The sequence below is a fragment of the Miscanthus floridulus genome, chromosome 9, assembly GCF_019320115.1.
Source record: "Miscanthus floridulus cultivar M001 chromosome 9, ASM1932011v1, whole genome shotgun sequence".
In the NCBI taxonomy this organism is placed as follows: domain Eukaryota; kingdom Viridiplantae; phylum Streptophyta; class Magnoliopsida; order Poales; family Poaceae; genus Miscanthus; species Miscanthus floridulus.
In genome coordinates this window covers 111,629,197-111,648,697 of record NC_089588.1, presented here as the reverse complement: position 1 = coordinate 111,648,697, position 19,501 = coordinate 111,629,197, and the positions used below count along the sequence as shown (strand labels likewise).

The following is a 19,501-nucleotide window of genomic DNA, read 5'->3' as shown; positions in this document are numbered from 1 at the left end:
ATCAGACTGGTATATATCGCTGGCAATTAATTTGGGTAGGAAAATGTTGTCATAGGCCAGCTGGTCACAGCACACCCCGTGTGTGCAACGCGACTAGTGCTGTGTCTGCAACCGTGCTCTCTATACGCTCAGCGGATACACACAACTCTGAGCATTAGCAGCGCCACTGCTAGCTTCTGAGTTCTGACACACAAGCAAACACATAGCATTAACATCAGGAGAACAATGGCGGATCTCGCCGTTGGCATCTCCAAGGCGGCGGTGGAGGCGCTGGTGAGCAAGGTCCAGTCTGCCATCAAGGAGGACGCTGAGAAGTGGCTGACCGTGCAACGTGACCTGGTGTTCATCACGGGCGAGTTCGAGATGATGCGGTCCTTCCTCGACACCGCCAGTGAGGAGCATGTCAAGAATAAGATCGTGGGGACATGGGTGCGGCAGGTCCGCGACCTGTCCAACGACGTGGAGGACAGCATCGATTTCATCCTCCACATCGACACGACAAAGAGGTCGTGGTGGCTACGGCTGCTGCCGTCCTGTGGGGGCAAGACGGGAGCGCTACTGCCGGTGGACGAAGCAGTGGCCGAGACAACGCTGCTCAGGGCCCGAGTGGTGGACGTGAGCCAGAGGAACATACGCTACAACCTCATTAGCGACTCTGGTTCCAAACCCCTGGCCCTGCCGCCGCAGGAAATGGCTGCTGCAAGCACAAGGTCATTTGGTGACATTCTCCTCAATGCCACTAAGAAGAAAAGTGGGCTCTCAGATGATCTTGCCGGATTGATCATTAGGGAAGATAAGGAACTTCAAGTAATTTCGATATGTGGAACAGGAGGCGATCATGGGAAAATATCCATCATCAGGAAGGCGTATGGCGATCAAAGGATCCATAAGAACTTTCAATGCCGTGCTTGGGTGAAGCTACAGCATCCGTTCAATCCTCATGAGTTCATCCGAAGCTTGGTGGCTCAGTTCTACACAAACTCTTGCGAAGCACTAGGAGGAGGAGAAGTCGGCGTACGTGCCCTGACAATGATGGAAGGGAGCCAAGGTGCTTATAGTCTCACCCAGGAGTTCGTGCAGCAGGTCAACAAGCAGAGATACCTCGTCGTTTTGGAAGATCTGTCCACCATCTCACAGTGGGATGACATCAGGACATATCTACCCGACATGAAGAACGGGAGCCGGATCGTTGCGTCGACTCACGACCTCGAAATTGCTAGCCTTTGTCCTGGGGAACCGTGCTTAGTATCCGAGCTGAGGCAGTTTTCGGCTGATCACTCGGTCTACGTCTTTTACAAGGAGGTAAATCTTGAAAACTGTTGGATCTAGTATGTGTTAATGGTGCATGAATTATATATACATTTCCATTAATGAATTTAGTATTTACTAGTCTATGAGCACGTTCTCTCGCACATGCTATAATTTTAGAAGACATAAGCACTAGTTATTGTTTAATGTATTTGACTAATATAAAAATAGATATATTAAATTGTTTGTTTTTCTCTTTATTCATTTCTAACACAATATGCATAATATATTACTCACTCCGTTGTAAATTATGTGGTTTTGACTTTTTTGGTACATTAATTTTACTATGTATCTAGACATATGTTATACCTAAATACATAGAAATAATGATGTACCAAAAAAGTCAATTAAGCAACTTATAATTTGGAATTGAAGGAATAGTCTTCGTAGTCTCAACTACTGATCTATAGGTTCATCCATATCTATACTTTTTTTCATTTGCTGGGTACCTCTGTGTATCTTCAATATATATTCAGTTAAAATCTTAGCTTAAACTATTATTACTCCGGTTTACATCAGCATATATATTATGATGTCATGAATCTAAATTCCAAATTTGAAATATATAATAGTCTAATCTTTTTTTACAGATTTTTGTATCCTTAAATTAAGGTGCAACATTGGTACTTACGGTATTTTTTATTAACACTCTTATATATTTTTCAAAATAAAGACTTTAGGTTATAGACTGTACTTTTAAGTACTACAGTAGCACGAACAATCATTTGAAACCTGCACCAATTGCTTAACAACAGTGGTAGACTTCGAAACAAGGTCTAGGATGGGTAGCAGTGATAACCTCCAGATGATATCGAAATTTAAACCTTATTAATGACTATTTACTAAAAAAAATCTTAAAGGCAAGGAAAATATAGCTACCTATAGTAATATAGTATGCACTAGCCTCCCTCACTTCTCAAGTTGTTTGAATTTTCATATCTAAAAATTATGTGTACTAATAGTTATACTAAAAATTTTCATATCTAAAAATTACTGAAACAAATCATATATCTCTCATGCATGCATGTTTACTTTGTATATATGCATGATGCCACAACATGTATATTTACTTTAATTAAAGTTTAATACATATTTATATTAATATTAGTATTTACATTAATATTAATAGGAGTGGGTAATATATACATATCGAAACATATATATGCCGCCGCTAGCCAACTGTTCCAGCGGTCAGACCCGCACAATGTTCTCATTTGCTGTAGTAGATGTTAATTATATTTTTATAACCTTGGACAAACACAACTACAATCTACATGCTTAGAGACATGCAAGAACTCTTTTCTAGAGCAAAAAGGAATTTGGTCCAATGGTAGAGCTATCCAGTGGGACGCTACCCACCAGGGTTTAAACCTTGGTATCACACTTTTTTTCGAGGCTAGAGCCTCCCAATCTCTTTCTTTGCGTTTCTACGCATGCTAAAACAACTCATTTCTAGAGGAGGAGGGGGAGCACCCACCTCTAGATGACAGTATGTTTACCATTGTAGTTTCCAGAGGCAGCTCATTTTCTCAGCGCCCAAATGCAGGCTCCCCAACGACCCTATTTAGGAAGTCTATCTAGCACCTTGTTGAGGTAGCCTGCTGATCTCCATGAAGCCGCGGCATTGGCAGACACTGTGCCACTGAATCTAGAGCCTATGCTACCAGATCAAGAGTTCGTATCGCTAGATCCAGAGTACGTACCGCCAAATTTGAATTCCATGCCACCAGATCGTGAGCCACGACACAATCACCAACCTCCGCCCACTTGTGCACGATAATCTAGACCCCGCCACTAAGCTCTGGTTCCTTGTGGCCTACTCCAAGGCCGAGGTCATCGATATACTATGGCTTGTGATCACCAATCAAGGCGGTGAGTCTGAGAGGGGTGGTAGGAGGGGCAAAGGAAGTCAGGGTAGCAGTGGAAGGGGCAGGCAGAGGCAGTGGGTTAGGGAGGGGCAGGCAGAGCTGGTAGTGCCATGGGTTTGGAACCATGACAAGCATCATGTTATTCGACGGTGGTGATGTGTGTGACTCCGGTGGCTTAAGCACTCAAAAACACTCAGAGACACAGACAATTCATCCTGTGGTTTAGGCTTCGGTGCCCTACTTCTAGCAATATGGTGCCCTACGTCTAGCCATAGTCGTAGTCGAGTTTGTTGTTCACATGGTAGCGCTATGCTAATATAGGGATTTGCTTGGGCTCTTGACCGAGTGGACGATTGATTGGTTTCTACCTTTGTTGAACCGGGGATCTCTTCGGTTTCCGTCCTTTTCTACAGGAGCCCATGCCTTGTCTTATATAATGGGGAGGCGATGGGAGTACAAATCGGGTGATGTGTCCTATGGTTTCTCTCCATGGGCTTCCGTCTTCATCGCCCGCTTGGCGCCGCCGAGTCCTTCTTTGTCTTATAGCTTGGCGCTGACAAAACCTCTACATTCTGTAACGCCTTTGCTACCACATTGTGCTGTCTACAGCAGCGGCGCCTTCCCTAGGCAAGCCTTCTCCTAGGTTCCTTGGCACGCAAGGCCCTTCTCCTCATCCAGTGATGCTGCCTGGTGGATCATGAGCCTCCTGCCGGGGGAGTTCCTTGTCCTAATGTGTCATGCCTAGGGCGTGACCCTACTGAGGGTGTGGCCAACAACACCTTACGGCGGTGTGGTGCTTTTGTGTCTAGGCTATGAGCATCTGCAGATTCTAGAGCTGGTTTCTCCTCTTGGCTCGGGAGGAGCATTCTCTCCGAGCCAAGGCTGGGTCGGCTACGATGGCAGTAGCTTGACTGAGCCCTTGAGCCCTAGCTAGGTCAGGACTCCTTCGGGGGGAGGGCCGCCTGCAGACCACCGAGCCATCTCTTAGTTGCCAGTAGGTGCGTGCGAGCGCACCCGATGGGTGTAGCCCCCGAGGTCCCGGTTGGCTCAGAGAGTCAACTAGGGGTTTAGATGGACTGTCGATTCCATAACTCAGTGACTTAACACACCCTGTGTTAGACTCTCGTTAGGCTACGATGGTCAGAGCGATAAGCAAGGGCGACACATTGAGGACAGAGATGGGGAGGATACGGTGAGTGGGAGGGAGAGGACGAGTAAGGGAGTAAACTTGGGGCGGGGGTAAGGGTTGGGTTTCTTGGCATAAAGTTTCCTGGAAATTCTAAGCATATATATAAGGCTAAATGGGCTTTTGTCTTTAGATGGGCCACACCATTTTCAGATGTGGTTTCCTTAAAACGGCGGCCTCTGTTGTAAATGGGCCCATTTACAATTTTGAGATGTGGTCATTATCCTTCAGCCTCCAATAATTTAAGTGAAAATTCATGACCACATTTGGAAAAAAAATCCCTATCTCCTAAATTCAATTTTGTAGTACTGAAATTTAAAATAGCATGAGTAGAAGTTTATAACAAACCTAGAACTAGCTATATGATGGGATATAGATAGTACTAGTGTAGGTCGATGATCCAATTGATAACAGACCATAGTGGTTTGATGCGAGTTGAGAAATTTTATGTTTGGCTTATTTGTATATGTCGTTATTTTTTTACTTCATACTGTCATAGGTGAATAGTATTTTTTATCAAATTAGTTAATCTCGCTCCCAAATTCTATTCTCAACTCGTTCGTTCATCTCTCTGTCCGTATTTGCAGGCTTTCCAAAATGATACAGTGCATTCGTTTATAAGGGAAGACAACTACGGCCTTCTTGGGCGTGAGACACAAGTGGACAAACTTTTTGATGAGTCCAAGAAACGTCGCCTTATTTCAGTGTGGGGGATGCCTGGTGTTGGGAAATCAGTTCTTGTCCGAGCTATATATGATAAATTCTACAAAGCTATATATGATAAATTCTACTATAAAGATATATTTGATATATTCTACAAGAATGCTTGGGTGAATGTATCCCATCCTTTCAATCCCACGGACTTCAACCTGGACTTACTCAAGGTTTTGATTGCAAACGACGAGTACCGAATGGAAGAGTGTCGGGACAATATGCAAGACAGTAAATGCCTTGTCGTCATTGATGGTTTGCAGTCCAAGGATGACTGGGATTTCATAAAATCTAACTTGAAAGAATATGGAGATCCTCGAAGCTGTATCATTATCGTTACTTCAGATGAAAGTGTCGCCAAACATTGTGCGCCATCATCTAATGATGCAGTGTACAACATCAAAGGTCTAGAACCTGATGCAGCCTGTGAACTGTTTATAAAGGTGTGTTTACTCACAACCACTGTTCCATTGTTTTATGTTCCAGTTATCTTGCTCAATTTCGTTGTGCGTAGTGATCTAACTTAAAAACAATGCAACACCCCAAAGCAATTTGGTTGCGGTGCTGAAACCCGGCCCCCACCCGCGCAAGAAAAAAAGAAGACTTTGTCCCTGAACTGTTAATACCGTGTCAGTTCACCTCCGAGCTAGTGACATTTGTATTTTGTGTCCCTTAATTATGAAATACAATGTTGAATTTTAAATGTAGAGATATAGATGACATGATACCAATCATAATTAAAATGACACTGCATCGGTAAAACACTATTATCAATTGGCTTAGAGAAGTGAGGCATGTGGCTACGGAAAAATACAAGATCTGCCTCATTTCTTTTGTATCAAAGTTAATAAATTACCCTAATAGTAATTCACGACGCCTTAAAAAGCAAGCTAGTTCCAAGAAAATATATTTTGCCAAATTATTGGTAACTTTCGAACAAATCATGCCTCCGATACCCTTGGTTTATTTCTAGGCTAATTTTTATTTTCTCACTAAGTTTTTCTGCTTCGGGAGATTAAACTTATGCATACTACGTTAGATGCCGCTCGTTTGGACATGTATAGCTACGACTGAATGCATTTTCATTTATGAAGGAAAGGTGAGCAACATCTGCTTCATTTCACCTTTTCTTCCTTCTTAGTTTTTCTATTTTCTAAGATTCAATGTGTATACCCAAATTTTCATTGTTGTTTTTGGTGAATATTGGTGAATGATAATTTGCTTATGCAAGAATCCCGTTTTGATTCCTTTGGTTGTTGCTCCAGTAGCTCATATTTTTGTTTTTGAATTCATTTTCTTTCCTTGATCATTTTTGTCATAAAGCTAGGAAATTTTTCTTTAGTGGAACATAAATTCACCTGTGAAATATCTATTTTTTCAGTGACCAGAACATTCACAAGGTTCAATTGGCAGGAATTTTTTTTTTGTTCGAACAGAACATTTACATATTAGGTTCTTTGCAAAATATCAATTAACTGAAGAGGTGTGTGTGTATTCTTTTAGCTTTTTTATGTGTATAATGATCTTAGCAGGTTTATTCAGCTGAGTCTAGTTTAGATCTCTGTTTTCCTCTTCACGTGAAACCAAATATGTAATATTTTAAATTTGTGTTTGCTTTGTTAGCTAGTTCAGCTTGTGCGTCATCTGCGTCACAATATAAGATTGATCATTACGGGGAAATACCACTTCAGAAATACTAGCGTTGTAGCCCGCCGCTCTCTGTCAAATGCATGCATGTTCATTTGCTTCCTTTGAGTTGATGCTAATGGGGTTTCGTTTTTTTCAAACTCGGTTAACCGATAGGTGCTCGGGGAGAAAGGATGCTATCTGGAGGATGAGATGGAAGAAGAAGAAGCAAACTATATTATCTTGCCCAAGTGCGGCGGGCTTCCTGGAGTGATAATTACTGTGGCAAGATACTTGACCACAAAACCAAGAGACGTCCTCCGACAGGAGATGATGCGTCTGAGCGACAACTTCATGCAGGAGCTAGCCAGCAACCCAGAGTTTGATTCATTGCGGGGCCTACCTGCCTGGATGCATTCCTACCTGGATGCTTGCCCTCGCCATCTGAAGAAATGCATGCTGTATCTATCAATCTTTTCACAGGACACCATCATTCGGCGAAGGCGTTTGATCAGGCGATGGATCGCCGAGGGCTACTCAAAGGGCACCGACAGCAATAGCGTGGAGAAGTACGCAGAGAAGATGTTCGACGAGGTCGCCGCACTGAGCATCATGCAGACAGTACTGGAGGCAGGCAAGGAGATTGGGTACCGAGTCAACGGCTTCTTCCGTGAGTACGTCTTGTCAGCGCCACTGGAAGAGACCATTTTCTTTCCAGTGGAAGTCTCTGCACTGGAGAAGCAGGGGCAGGGGCATGGCCGCCTGACCACAGAAGGCACAGGACAGCACCTAGCCATCGGAAGAAGCTGGGAGCTAGATCGGATATTGTTCGAGAGTTTGGACTTCTCACGGCTACGGTCTCTGACGGTGTTTCAATTGTTTTTGCCATCACACGTCTCGGACAGGATGAGGGTGCTTCGGGTGCTGGATCTAGAGAATGCATGGAACGTAACTGATGATGACTTCAATGAGATTGGGAAGCTGCCGTCTCGTCTCAAGTTCCTCTCCCTCAGAGGACAGAGTCGAATCTCTCAGCTGCCAGAACCCGTGGGTGGCCTGGCGCAGCTGCAAACTCTGGATATCAGAGGCACCAGGATCCGCATGCTGCCACCATTCATCACCAGACTAAGGAAGCTGCAGTACATTCGTGCAGGTACCATTTTTTTTTATGAAAACCCGGCCGTGCCTCTCAAATACAAAGCAAGCGCTCTACCATTGGAGCTACATCGATCCGCACAATGTTTGCAGGTACCACCGTTGCATGGACTGATGATGCGGAGCAGGGATCGACGCCGCCATCAAGTAGCAGGTGGCGCACTCTGGCGTCCAGCTTGCCCAACAAGTTCCTCAGACGTGCAGGTGGACCTGTTGTTGGCTCTCGCAGTGGTGGTGTTGTGGTGCCTAGCGGGATTGACAGACTAGAAGCCTTGCAAACGCTGGGTGCCGTCTGTGTAAATACCGCCGACGGGGAGGCCATTGTGGCTGAGATTGTTTCCCTTCCCCAGTTGAAGAAACTCGAAATCTCTGGCATCAGTGGCAAACAGGGAAGATTTTCTTTTCATTACAATTTAAGCTTCAAGAAACATTTGGAATCCTTGACACTGCAGTTCGAGAAACACAACCATTTCGTTCATTGGCAAGACATCTCCTTTCCCACAAACCTACGGAGCCTCAAGATGTACGGCCATGTAGAGGAGCTGCCAGGGGACATCAAGAATCATGATAATCTGGTGAAGCTGACATTAGAGATGACTACACTGTTCACAGTAGAGGTCATAGAGGTCCTCGGGAGCATACCAAATCTGCAGACTCTACGCCTCCGCGTCAACAAGGATCAAGATGGTGAACTCCAATTTCCCTCTACTGAACATTATTTCAGGAAACTCCAGGTCCTCGAGATTGCGTGCAAATCCAAGTTGCATCTAAGGTTTCACGAGGGTGCGATGCAGAAACTTGAACATCTGAATCTGCACTGCCTTGAAGGGTCAGAGATGCAGTTTTCTGGGCTAGAGCACCCAGTTTCACTCAAGCAAGTATGGCTTCTCGGTTCCTTCGACGACGAACTCAAGAGAGGACTGCAGCATCAGCTTGTGAAGCATCCCATGAAACCAGCTCCGAGATGGAGGTCCAGCCCCGTTCACCTTAGGCGTCAGAGAGCTGGAGGTTCCCCTTAATTATTCTTTATTTGTTCTTCTTCTTCTTCTCTTCTCTCTTCTGCTCTGTCTTATAATCTTCTGAGAGTGAGCACCGACTGTTGTGTGTATATATATTCCTGTATGTATAATAAAGGCTCCCGTGTTGAATGTGGACACGTATTCAGTTGGGATTGTATTTACGTGGTTTCTGCTAGCACCAGCAAATAAAATCAATTATCGTCAACAGGTCTTTGGAAGTTGCTAAAAATTAATCCAAAGTTTAACGCAGCAAATCGAGACGTATTGAAGCCAAGTAAGCCATGCATCCTCATGAAAAGGACAAAAAATGAAGTCCTCAGCCATCTTAAATGTCCGGAGCTGCACGCAACACCTTTAGCTTCCACTTGTCATTGTATTTTTCTGTTTTTTAATTAAAAAAAGGAGGTGCGTCAAAGGAACCTCGCCTAAATTTAGTTGACAACTTTTATTATTTGAGATTATTTAGTGGCCTAAATATTCATTACTAGCTTTGACATCAAATTTGTTAAAATTATTTTTGATAATTTTATTTCGAGATACGGGCCTTAATAATAACGACAATGATACTGTGTGGGCATCCATCCCATACGGACGGACCCGTACAGACCCGACCGAGCCGTTCTTCGGCCTCGCTCGCTAATCCCCGTTCCCCACCCGCACATCCCCGTTCTCCACTCGCTTGCTCCACTCGTCCGCTCTCCCCCACGCTCCTCCGCACCCACTCGCTGCCGCAGTGCACTTCCTCCATGCCTTCCGGGTCTCGCGCCGGCCCTTCTCGACGATTGTGCAGCTCTCGCTCTCAGCCGTCTCGGGGGCTAGGTTCCTCTGCCTCTCCTCCTCCTTCAGCCTCATATGCCCGGGACGGACGCCGTGTGCCACGCTGCCCCTCCCTCCCTCTCCCCTCCGCGACCTCCATGCGATCCCCACTGGAGACGAGGACGGCGGCGACGGCTCCGACAAGGTAGGTCGGGTCTTCTCTGGATCTGAGCCCTCCTCCTCCTCCCCCTCCACCTCCTCCTCTGGATTTGAGCGCTCCTGCTCCATCTCCTCTGGACCAGAGCCTCATCCTTCTCCTCCTCTGGATCTGAGGGACGCGGCAGTGGCTAGGGTTCTGGCGAGCTCTAGGTCCATATTCCCTCCTCCTGTGTTGCAATGGGTGTTTTGGGATATTGTAACAGATGTTTTTAGAATGTTGCAATGGGATTTTTTCGGTCGTTGCAACAGATGTTTTTGCGATATTGCAGTGCTACTGCTTGAGATGTTGCAATACATAATATTCGGTGTTGCAGCACATAATTTTCAATGTCGGAGTACATATTTTTCGATGTTGCAGTACATGTTTTTTCGATGTTGCAGTACATATTTTTCGTTGTTGCAGTAGATATTTTTTGATGTTGCAGTGTATGTTTTTCAATGTTCCAATACATATTTTTTCGATGTTGCAGTATTACAACCCGATGTTGTACTACATAGTTTTCCATACGTTTTTTCAATATTGCAGTTGAAGTGTTACATGCTCTTTTGGGACAGGGGCGCGGTGAGGGAACGTGGTGCGTTGGGGAACGGGGGATAGGGGCGCGTTGGGGAGTGGAGGAAGGGCAGGTTCCATTTTTTATTTTGTTCCGCGGAGGGGGGGGGGGGGGGGGGGGGTTGGTTCCGTGCGGCGGGTGAGACGGGGTTCCTTGAAGGACCGGCATTCTGTTCCGTGCGGGGGGACACTCGGACGGACCCGAGGAGCGCCCGGACGCGTCCCTGAAGCCAGACGTACGGGCGCTAGGTGCGTCGTAATAATAAGGATGACACTGTAAAGGATCGGGCACTTATGAGGATGCCTTTGTAATGGCCTTAATAATAAGGATGCCTTCATCTCGTGGCAACATTGGACAAATAAAGTCGAAAATTAATTGTGTTTAAGAGCTTGCTTCTCGAAGGAAATGCTGTCTGGGTTCAGTTTTGCATTCACGTTCTTCTCTTTCCGGTTCTCTGAGCTCACGCTGGAACTTGACAACACGCTGTTTCCTTGGCTCATGGCTAGCTAGTTGCCTAGTTCTGTTCGTTCCTGCTGTCGTTTATTTATCCTCTCCGAGTATTTATATATAAATACTCTTTTCGACATGTTTTAGGTAGGCTGTCGTATTGAACCATGTGAAACCATATGTGCTGTCATAACCCTGGTGGATTGTCTCGGAAAAAATATATATATATATATATAGAAGGATAAATAAACAAAAAAGTTGTGGAAGTAGTGTAGTACCTTTGGGTAGGAAAATGTTGTGATCGGCCAGCTGGTCACAGCACACCCCGTGTGTGCAACGCGACTAGTGCTGTGTCTGCAACCGTGCTCTCTGTCTCCATCAGCCTAATTGCTGGTGAAAGCATTTAGGTCTCTAGTTGAGTTTTGGTGATTAATGACTACACAAGATTATTGTGACTAATGTGTGTTTTGTAGAGATATTATAAGTTAGGTCATGGTAATGGTGATTGATTGGGCCCTTATGGTATTGATGCCCTTGACGATGAAATTCGTTTCGGTTTTCAAAGGATGGACGACAAGGTTAAGGATGGACTAGTTCTAAGTGTCATTTGATGTTGAGAGACACTTAGGTTAGTTTTAGAGACTTTATTTTTCCTTTGGCCGTACTATAAAGGGGGCTGTTGTAACACGGCCTCGGCGGGTGGCGAAGGCCTCCGACGGCGAGGTGTCTCGAAGGCGTCTTCGACCGTCTTAGGGCGGAGATCTGGCGCTGACTAAAGGAACTTTCCTGGCTATGCTCATAGGGCGCTGCTCGAGGCTCAGCGAGCTTGTCGCGGATTCCGCCTGGGCCAGGCACAGGCATCTCCGGCCGCTCAGGCGGACGCCGCCCCGCTTCGGCTGACGGGCGTCTCCGGCGCTGAGGGCGGAGGCCGCCCTACCTCCGAACTAATCAAACAAACAATCTTGTCTAAGTGTGTGCAGGTACCTAAGCGCAGGCGCCCGTGGTCCGCGCGAGCGCGCCAGCATGGCCCCCGTGTGGCCGGGCGGAGACTTACGGATGATGTCTCCGACCGGACCGGCGGAGACCCGCGTAGGCAGCGGCGCGCCCCTAAAGCCGGAGGCCAGCGTCAGGAACCCAGGCCTCTGGGCCAAAGACCCAGGCCGCTTATGGAGGCCCATTACTTGAAGACGGTGTGGCAGGATTGCCCCGCAAATGAGAGACTAGTGGCAGAATATTCCAGGAATGTACTGTAGCAGTTGAGGGGCATTGTAATAAATTCTGTCAAGAAGTAGTTGAGTCCTATAAATAGGGAACACTTGTAACAGTGCGGGAGGATGGTGAATGAATTAATGAAACCTTAGTTTTGCGTGCCATTTTCCTACACGCCCACCTGTCGTGCCTATCCCCCGAGCCTCCGCCTGAGGGCGACGCTTGGTAGGTGGAGGCCTCTTTCTCCTCCACGCTGTCTGAGACCGCTAGTCTCAACATTGACGCCCACCGTGGTTTGGCCAAGGCAAACCAACGATGGCAGGGAAAAGAAAAACCACCACTAGAGCAGCAACGACCACGGGTCAGAGAGGAAGGCCTAGGCGCACCGCTCGTAGCACCTACACAACCTCGCCTGCGGAGGATGACACCAGAGCAGATGCCCAGGGTCAACCACCGGAACCCCAAGATCCAGAAATTCAAGATCCGGAGGCCCAACCAAATTCAGGCACAACACTCGAGCAAGAACTGCAACAGCTGCAAGCATAGTTGCAAAGAGCGCAACAAGAGAGGGACAGAATGGCAGCAGCATTCGCAGCTAATCATCAAGCTACTCAAGCGTCAGCACAAGCAGCAGAAATAAGGCAGCAGTTGGCAGTCCTAAATGCTGAGATGCTAAGTATGCAGCATACAGTACCAGCGTCAACCTCCGCAATCCCAGCCTCCGCAGCAACACCTCCGCCAGTGATCAGCCCGACCATGATGCCATCTCAGGTGATGGGGAGGCCTATCGATCCCAAGTCCCCACTCTCTGAAGGCATACAACAGTCGCCATGGCCAACGGCGTACAAGCCAATCACACTACCAAAGTTCAATGGCAAGACAGGCCCCCATCAGTTTATTATGAGTTACGAGGCAGCAGTAGCCTCTGCCGGCGGAGATGACGCCGTCTTGGCAAAGTCATTTGTCATTGCAGCCGAAGGCGACGCGTTGGCTTGGTATTCTATGCTCAAACCAAGCACAGTCTATTCTTGGGAGAACCTCCGGGACAAGATATTGGCAAACTTCAAGGGGCTAGCAGCACAGTCGCTGACTTCCATAGATCTGTTCCAGTGCAAGCAAATGCAGGGAGAGACACTACACGACTACTTCCGGAAATTCGTGCAACTAAAGGCGAAGGCACCAGACGTCCCAGACGAGATCGCCATCGAAGCAGCGATCAAAGGCCTCTGAATCGGGCCATTCGCTGCACACCTAGCAAGAAAGAAACCAACTTCCATACAATAGTTGTATGACAAGTTCAAGAAATACTGCAGATCAGACAATGACCTCCGGAAAAGGCTGGAGGAGCAGGGTCAAAACAGACAGTAAAACAGCAGCAAAAACTCCCAGAAAACCTATAATAACCAGAATGCATCAAATCAGAAACCAGGCCAGGGGCAAGTGCTCAGCATTGAGGGTCAACCTCACCCCGAGCAAGGGCAACTGGAAGCGCCAGCACGGCCGGAGACCCAAACCAGGAACCAAGGTCGGCAAGGTTACCAAGGCAAAAACTGGAACAAAAACCACAGCCAGAAACAACGCAGGCCATATTGCTTTTTTCACGGCAAAAACACAGGGCACAGCACCAAAGATTGTCTGGAGACAAAAGAAACACAGGAAAGGATGAAGAACAAGCAGACTGCCCAACCTCCGACACAGCAGAGCGCAAGAGAGGTCAACACCACCTACACAATTGGCCACCAGTAGTACTGCCCAATGTACCCAGCACTAAACGCAACCCAAATACATCCCTCCACACTGGCCTCTGCCTATTACCCAAACTTCCTACCAGCATGGCGGTCATCGCCTTCGCAGCAGCCTCCGGCGGGCAACTACAGGTCAGAGGCAAGCCTGACCTACATAAACCCAAAATCTCCCCATATAACCTACCTCGAAACAAACCCACCGGCACAAAACCAAATAAGGTTCGAGCCTCCGCCGCAACAGCACCACATGCAGCAACTGCCTCCATCGCCACCTCACAACCAACCACCAGCACCAAAAAATGAGCCAAACCAAGAAAACCAAGTCAACCCCCATGGACCGCTACCAACAATAGGCATGATACTACCAATCGTCGGAGGATCATCAATGGAGTTTCAAACAAAAAAATAGAAAAAGGATCACCACCGCCTGGTAAACAACGTAGTAGTCCAAGGCCCAGCGAAATACACAGATTGGTCCAGAGTCCCAATCACCTTCACAGAAGAAGATCTCCAGCTAGAGAGTTGCCCTCACGCAGACGCAATGGTGATCAAGACCAACATAGCAGCATGGGAGATAAGCAGAGTACTGATTGACACTGGCAGTTCAGCAGATATCATCTTCGCAAATACCTTCGACCAAATGAAGCTCAGTAGAAATCAACTACAGCCCTCCGAATCCCGTTTAATAGGATTCAGAGGCAAGCAGATACAAGCATTAGGAAAAATCTCACTCCCAGTGTTGTTTGGAACCCAAGCAAATGCTAGAACCGAGTACATAACCTTCGACGTCGTCGATTTGTATTACCCATACAATGCCATCTTGGGTAGAGGATTCACAACCAAATTCAACACAACCCTGCATATCGCCTACCTGTGCATGAAAATACCAGCACTCCATGGTATTATCACAGTCCGAGGCAGCCAGAAAGAAGCAAGAAACATAGAAAAAGCAATCTACAGAGCCCAAAGAAACATCAATGCAGTTGAGTCGGCAGACAAAGAACTAGAGCCCCCGGATATGCCCAGAGGAAAAACAGATATGGCAGGTCAAGAAGAGACAAAGCTGATCCCTTTAGAAAAGGAGTTACCAGACAGAAAAGTAACAACCAGCTCAGAATTGAGCAAGGCAGAGGAGGAAGAGCTCATGGAAACTCTAGTAAAAAACAAGGACATCTTCGCCTGGTCAGCCTCCGACCTCCAAGGAGTCAGCAGGGACATCATACAGCATGAATTGGATATCAATGAAAACATGAGACCAAGAAAGCAGAAACAGAGAAAAATGTCGGAGGACAGAATCCTGGCAGCAAAGGCGGAGGTGCAAAGATTGCTAGATGCAAAAGTCATCAGGGAAGTCAAGTATTCAGAATGGCTTGCAAACGTAGTACTGGTACCAAAGAAGAATGGCAAAATGAGAATGTGCATAGATTTCACAGATCTAAATAAAGCTTGCAAAAAAGACCCTTTCCCATTGCCAAGAATAGATGCCTTCGTCGACAAGGCAGCCAGATGCTAGAGGTTCTCTCTCCTCGACTGTTTCTCTGGGTATCACCAAATCTGGATGAAAAAAGAAGACGAAGACAAGACAAGTTTCACCACTCCATTCGGGACATATTGCTACACCAAAATGCCGGAGGGCCTCAAAAATGCCGGAGCAACCTTTGCCAGAATGACAAAGGAAGTTTTGGGCTCACAACTAGATAGAAACATCATAGCCTACGTCGACGACATAGTGGTCATGAGCAAGAACAAGGATGATTATGTCTCTGACTTACAGGAGACCTTCGCCAACCTCAGGACAGCTGGCCTCCGCCTCAACCCAGAAAAATGTATATTTAGAGTCACAAAAGGGAAGATGCTCGGATATATCATAAGCAGCGAAGGCATCAAAGCGAACCCAGACAAAACAAGAGCAATAATGACAATGGCAGAGCCCAAAAACAAGAAAGAAGTGCAAAAGCTGATGGGAAGAATAGCAACGCTCAACAGATTCATCTCAAAATCAGCAGAACGCAGCCTACCCTTCTTCCAAGCCCTGAGGGGCAGAGGCAACTTCGAGTGGGGGTCCAAGCAGTCGGAGGCATTTCATAACTTGAAAGAGTATCTAGCAAACTCACTGGTGGTCTCCGTCCCAGAATCAGACAGCCACCTATTGCTGTATGTGGCGGCCTCCGACCATGCAGTCAGCGCAGTCTTAGTTCACGAGCTGGAAAAAGAATCAGGCAAAACTCAAAAGCCAGTTTATTTTATCTCAGAAGCACTGTCCGGAGCCAAGCTAAACTACACTGAGGTAGAAAAAGTTGCCTACGCAGTGCTGATGGCATCAAGAAAACTAAAGCATTATTTCCAAGCCCACGAAATCTCAGTTCCAACGTTGCTGCCACTGCAAGACTTGCTCAGAAACAAAGAAGCCTCCGGCAGAATAGGCAAATGGGCTACAGAGCTATCACAGTTTGGAACCTCGCATGTCCCTAGAACAGCAATCAAATCACAAGCACTAGCCAATTTTGTAGCAGATTGGACACCTTCGACAGAGCCCAAGGTACAACCAACCATTCAAGGCTGGATAGCATTCACGGATGGAGCCTGGGGCCAAGCCGGAGCGGGAGCCTCCGCCGTCCTAACGGCACCCTCCGGCGTCAGACTAAAATACGCAGCAAGGCTAGAGTTCAGATCAACAAACAACATAGCAGAATATGAAGGTCTGATCTTAGCGCTGAGCAAAGCAAAGGCCCTAGGGGCAAAAACATTGACAGTCAAAATAGATTCTCAAGTGGTCACTGGCCAAGTAGAGAAAGAATACATAGCAAGAGAGCCAGAACTCATCAAATACCTATCCGTTGTCAGAAATTTGGAGCGGACATTCGAGGGCTTCACCCTGAAGCACATCCCAAGATCAGAAAATGCAGAGGCAGATGAATTGGCAAAGGCTACGGCAAACAACCTGCCACTGCCACCAAACACTTTTTACCAGATCTTGAAGTCTCCGGCAACTGCGGAGACATCTAAGGCACCAAAGCCCATACTACACCTACAAAATGAAGATTGGAGAAAGGCGATAACAGAATTCCTAGAAGGCAAAACCACCGAAGAAGATGAAGCAAAAGCAACAAGAATATAGGCCAGGGCAAGAAATTACACAATCATAGATGGTGTACTGTACAAGAAAGGAGTAGTCCAGCCTCTCCTCAAATGCATATCGCAGAGCGAAGGCAAAGAGTTGCTTCAAGAAATACACTCAGGAATTTGCGGGTCGCACATTAGCTCTAGAGCATTATCAGCAAAGGCAATAAGGCAAGGCTTTTATTGGCCAACACACATACAAGACACAGAGCAGACAGTCAGAACATGCAAAGCATGCCAAACATTCTATCCAAGGCAGTCAAAACCATCGTCGGAGACCCAGCTTATACCTCCGACATGGCCGCTACAAAGATGGGGTATGGACCTGGTCGGCCCATTACCACCATCCCAAGAAGGAAACAGATTCACAGTAGTGGCAGTAGAATATTTTACAAGATGGATAGAAGCAAAGCCGCTAACGAAGATAACCTCGGAAACTGTCAGAAAATTCTTCTGGCAAAACATCATTTGCAAATTCGGTGTACCGAGGATTTTGACAGTAGACAATGGAAAACAATTCGATTCAGAGAACTTCAAAGAATTCTGCAAAAGCATTGGGACAAAACTAGCCTTCGCCTCAGTATACCACCCAGAGTCCAATGGTGCTGTGGAAAGAGCAAATAGAATAGTGTTTTCAGCAATATAAAAAACATTGCTGGGCCTACGCAAAGGAAAATGGGTAGATGAATTACCCAGAGTGATTTGGTCACGCAATACATCTATCTCAAGAACAACAGGATTCACACCATTCAAACTGCTTTATGGAGAAGAGGCCATGATGCCAGAAGAAATCAAGCACGAAAGCCTCCGCACAACGAGACAGCTAATGTTGCAAGATGAAGAATATGCAAAAGAAACAATAGAAGCCATAAGACTGGAAGCAGTTGAAAACATTGCAAAATATCAGTCCCAAACCAAGAAGTGGAGAGACTCTCAGGTGGTAAGGAAAGACATAAGACACGGAGACCTCATACTCAGAAGAAAACCCAACACACAACTTGTTGCCAAACTGCAACCGAAATGGGAAGGCCCATACACAGCAACGGCAGTAGGCCGCCTAGGCTCTTTCCACTTGACCGACAACGAAGGTGTCACGACAACCCACACCTGGAATATAGACAGCCTCCGTAGATACTACATCTAGGCAATGTACCAAAGGGCAACCTCCGCAAATAATAAGCGGAGGCCCCTACGCTCATTTACCTTTCAGTTTTTTCTTCAACCCAAAAAATGTAAAAGAGCATGTACTCTTTTCCTCACAGGGGAACTCCAAGCAGAGGTGAGGTTTTTAACGAGGCAGGCTCAATGTAAAAATCCTCTACAAGTATAAAGAGGTAATCCCCCAAAAGAACGCTTGAAAGGTCCAAAATCGAAAGCGGCCAGCTCTAGCACCGCAATATTCGATGAACAAAAATAAGCACAGGTCCTTTCAAAGCGCCAGCCATAGGCATTGGCAATTTGAAACGACCTCTGTGGCCATACAGGCCTCCGACCCTTGACAAAGACCTGTCCAAATTCAGGCATCAAGGTAGAAATCAACTTGGCCAAACAGGCCTCTGACCCTTGACAAAGACCTGTCCAAATTCAGGCATCATGGCAGAAATCAACTTGGCCAAACGGGGCTCCAACCCTTGATAAAGACCTATCCAGATTCAGGCATCAAGGCAGAAATCAACAAAGAGCCAAACAGGCCCCCGACCCTTGACAAAGACCTATCCAAATTCAGGCATCAAGGCAAAAATAACCTTGGCCAAACAGGCCTCCAACCTTGATGAAGACCTGAACAAATTCAGGCAGCAAGGCAAAAACAACCTTGGCCAAAACGGGCCTCCGAAATTAACAAAAAACCAACACAAGCATCAGGGGCAACACCATTATAGCGCTAGAACCAGGAAGAAGGTCTCCGCCATCGAAAACAACAAAACAAGGACAAGGTCTGACAAAACCCTGTCACTTAGGCACTAGGCCTATTTACTTCAAAAGATCTCAAAAGACACGAATAATACAACCAATATATAGGCCATTAAAGCCAAGATATGTTCCAACAAACAACGTACCAAAAATTTAACAACCAAAAGCCACCACCCCACTATAAAACGGGTTCCCCCAATGCCCTTAAAACCTCAGTCAGCATAAGGTGCAAGGGGGGAAGAAGGCAGAGCACAAGCACAAGCCACAGCAACGACCATGGAGGCAGGGGTCTCCTTAGATATCTAAGTCGGCCATAGATATTGTACGAAAACTCGTAAAGTCAGAGGCACTAGTAGACAGTCGGAGACAGTGGGAAAAGAGATAGGAACTACGGCACGGTGATGAACAACGCAGGCCTACAGAAGAAGGGGGATATCGCATGAAATCTCATAACATCCCCCAGACGCCAGAGACCTAACCTGCCATCTCCACAAATGAAACATGTCCCATGGGTGTAACAACCCGGGTTTTTGGAGAAGCCAAAAATACGAACTTTTTAAAATTTTTCCTGCAATACGTGAAGCTTGTAGATGCTAGGTCGAACAAAGAACATTTTATAAATAAACTGTTGCATACATATAGAATTACTTGTAGGAGTTTTGCCGGA

The 19,501-nt window shown here is 46.4% G+C and overlaps 1 protein-coding gene and 1 pseudogene across 1 annotated transcript; both read left to right on the top strand.

The window, feature by feature from the left end:
• Window positions 1–225: 225 nt before the first annotated feature.
• Window positions 226–8,873, top strand: LOC136480579 (disease resistance protein Pik-2-like). Its single transcript, XM_066478080.1, has 4 exons — window positions 226–1,302; window positions 4,950–5,516; window positions 6,877–7,852; window positions 7,948–8,873. The coding sequence occupies exons 1-4, from the start codon at window positions 226–228 to the stop codon at window positions 8,871–8,873; spliced, it is 3,546 nt and encodes a 1,181-aa protein (XP_066334177.1).
• Window positions 8,874–12,373: 3,500 nt separating this feature from the next.
• LOC136484409 (uncharacterized) lies at window positions 12,374–18,067 on the top strand (annotated as a pseudogene).
• The last annotated feature ends 1,434 nt before the right edge of the window (window positions 18,068–19,501 follow it).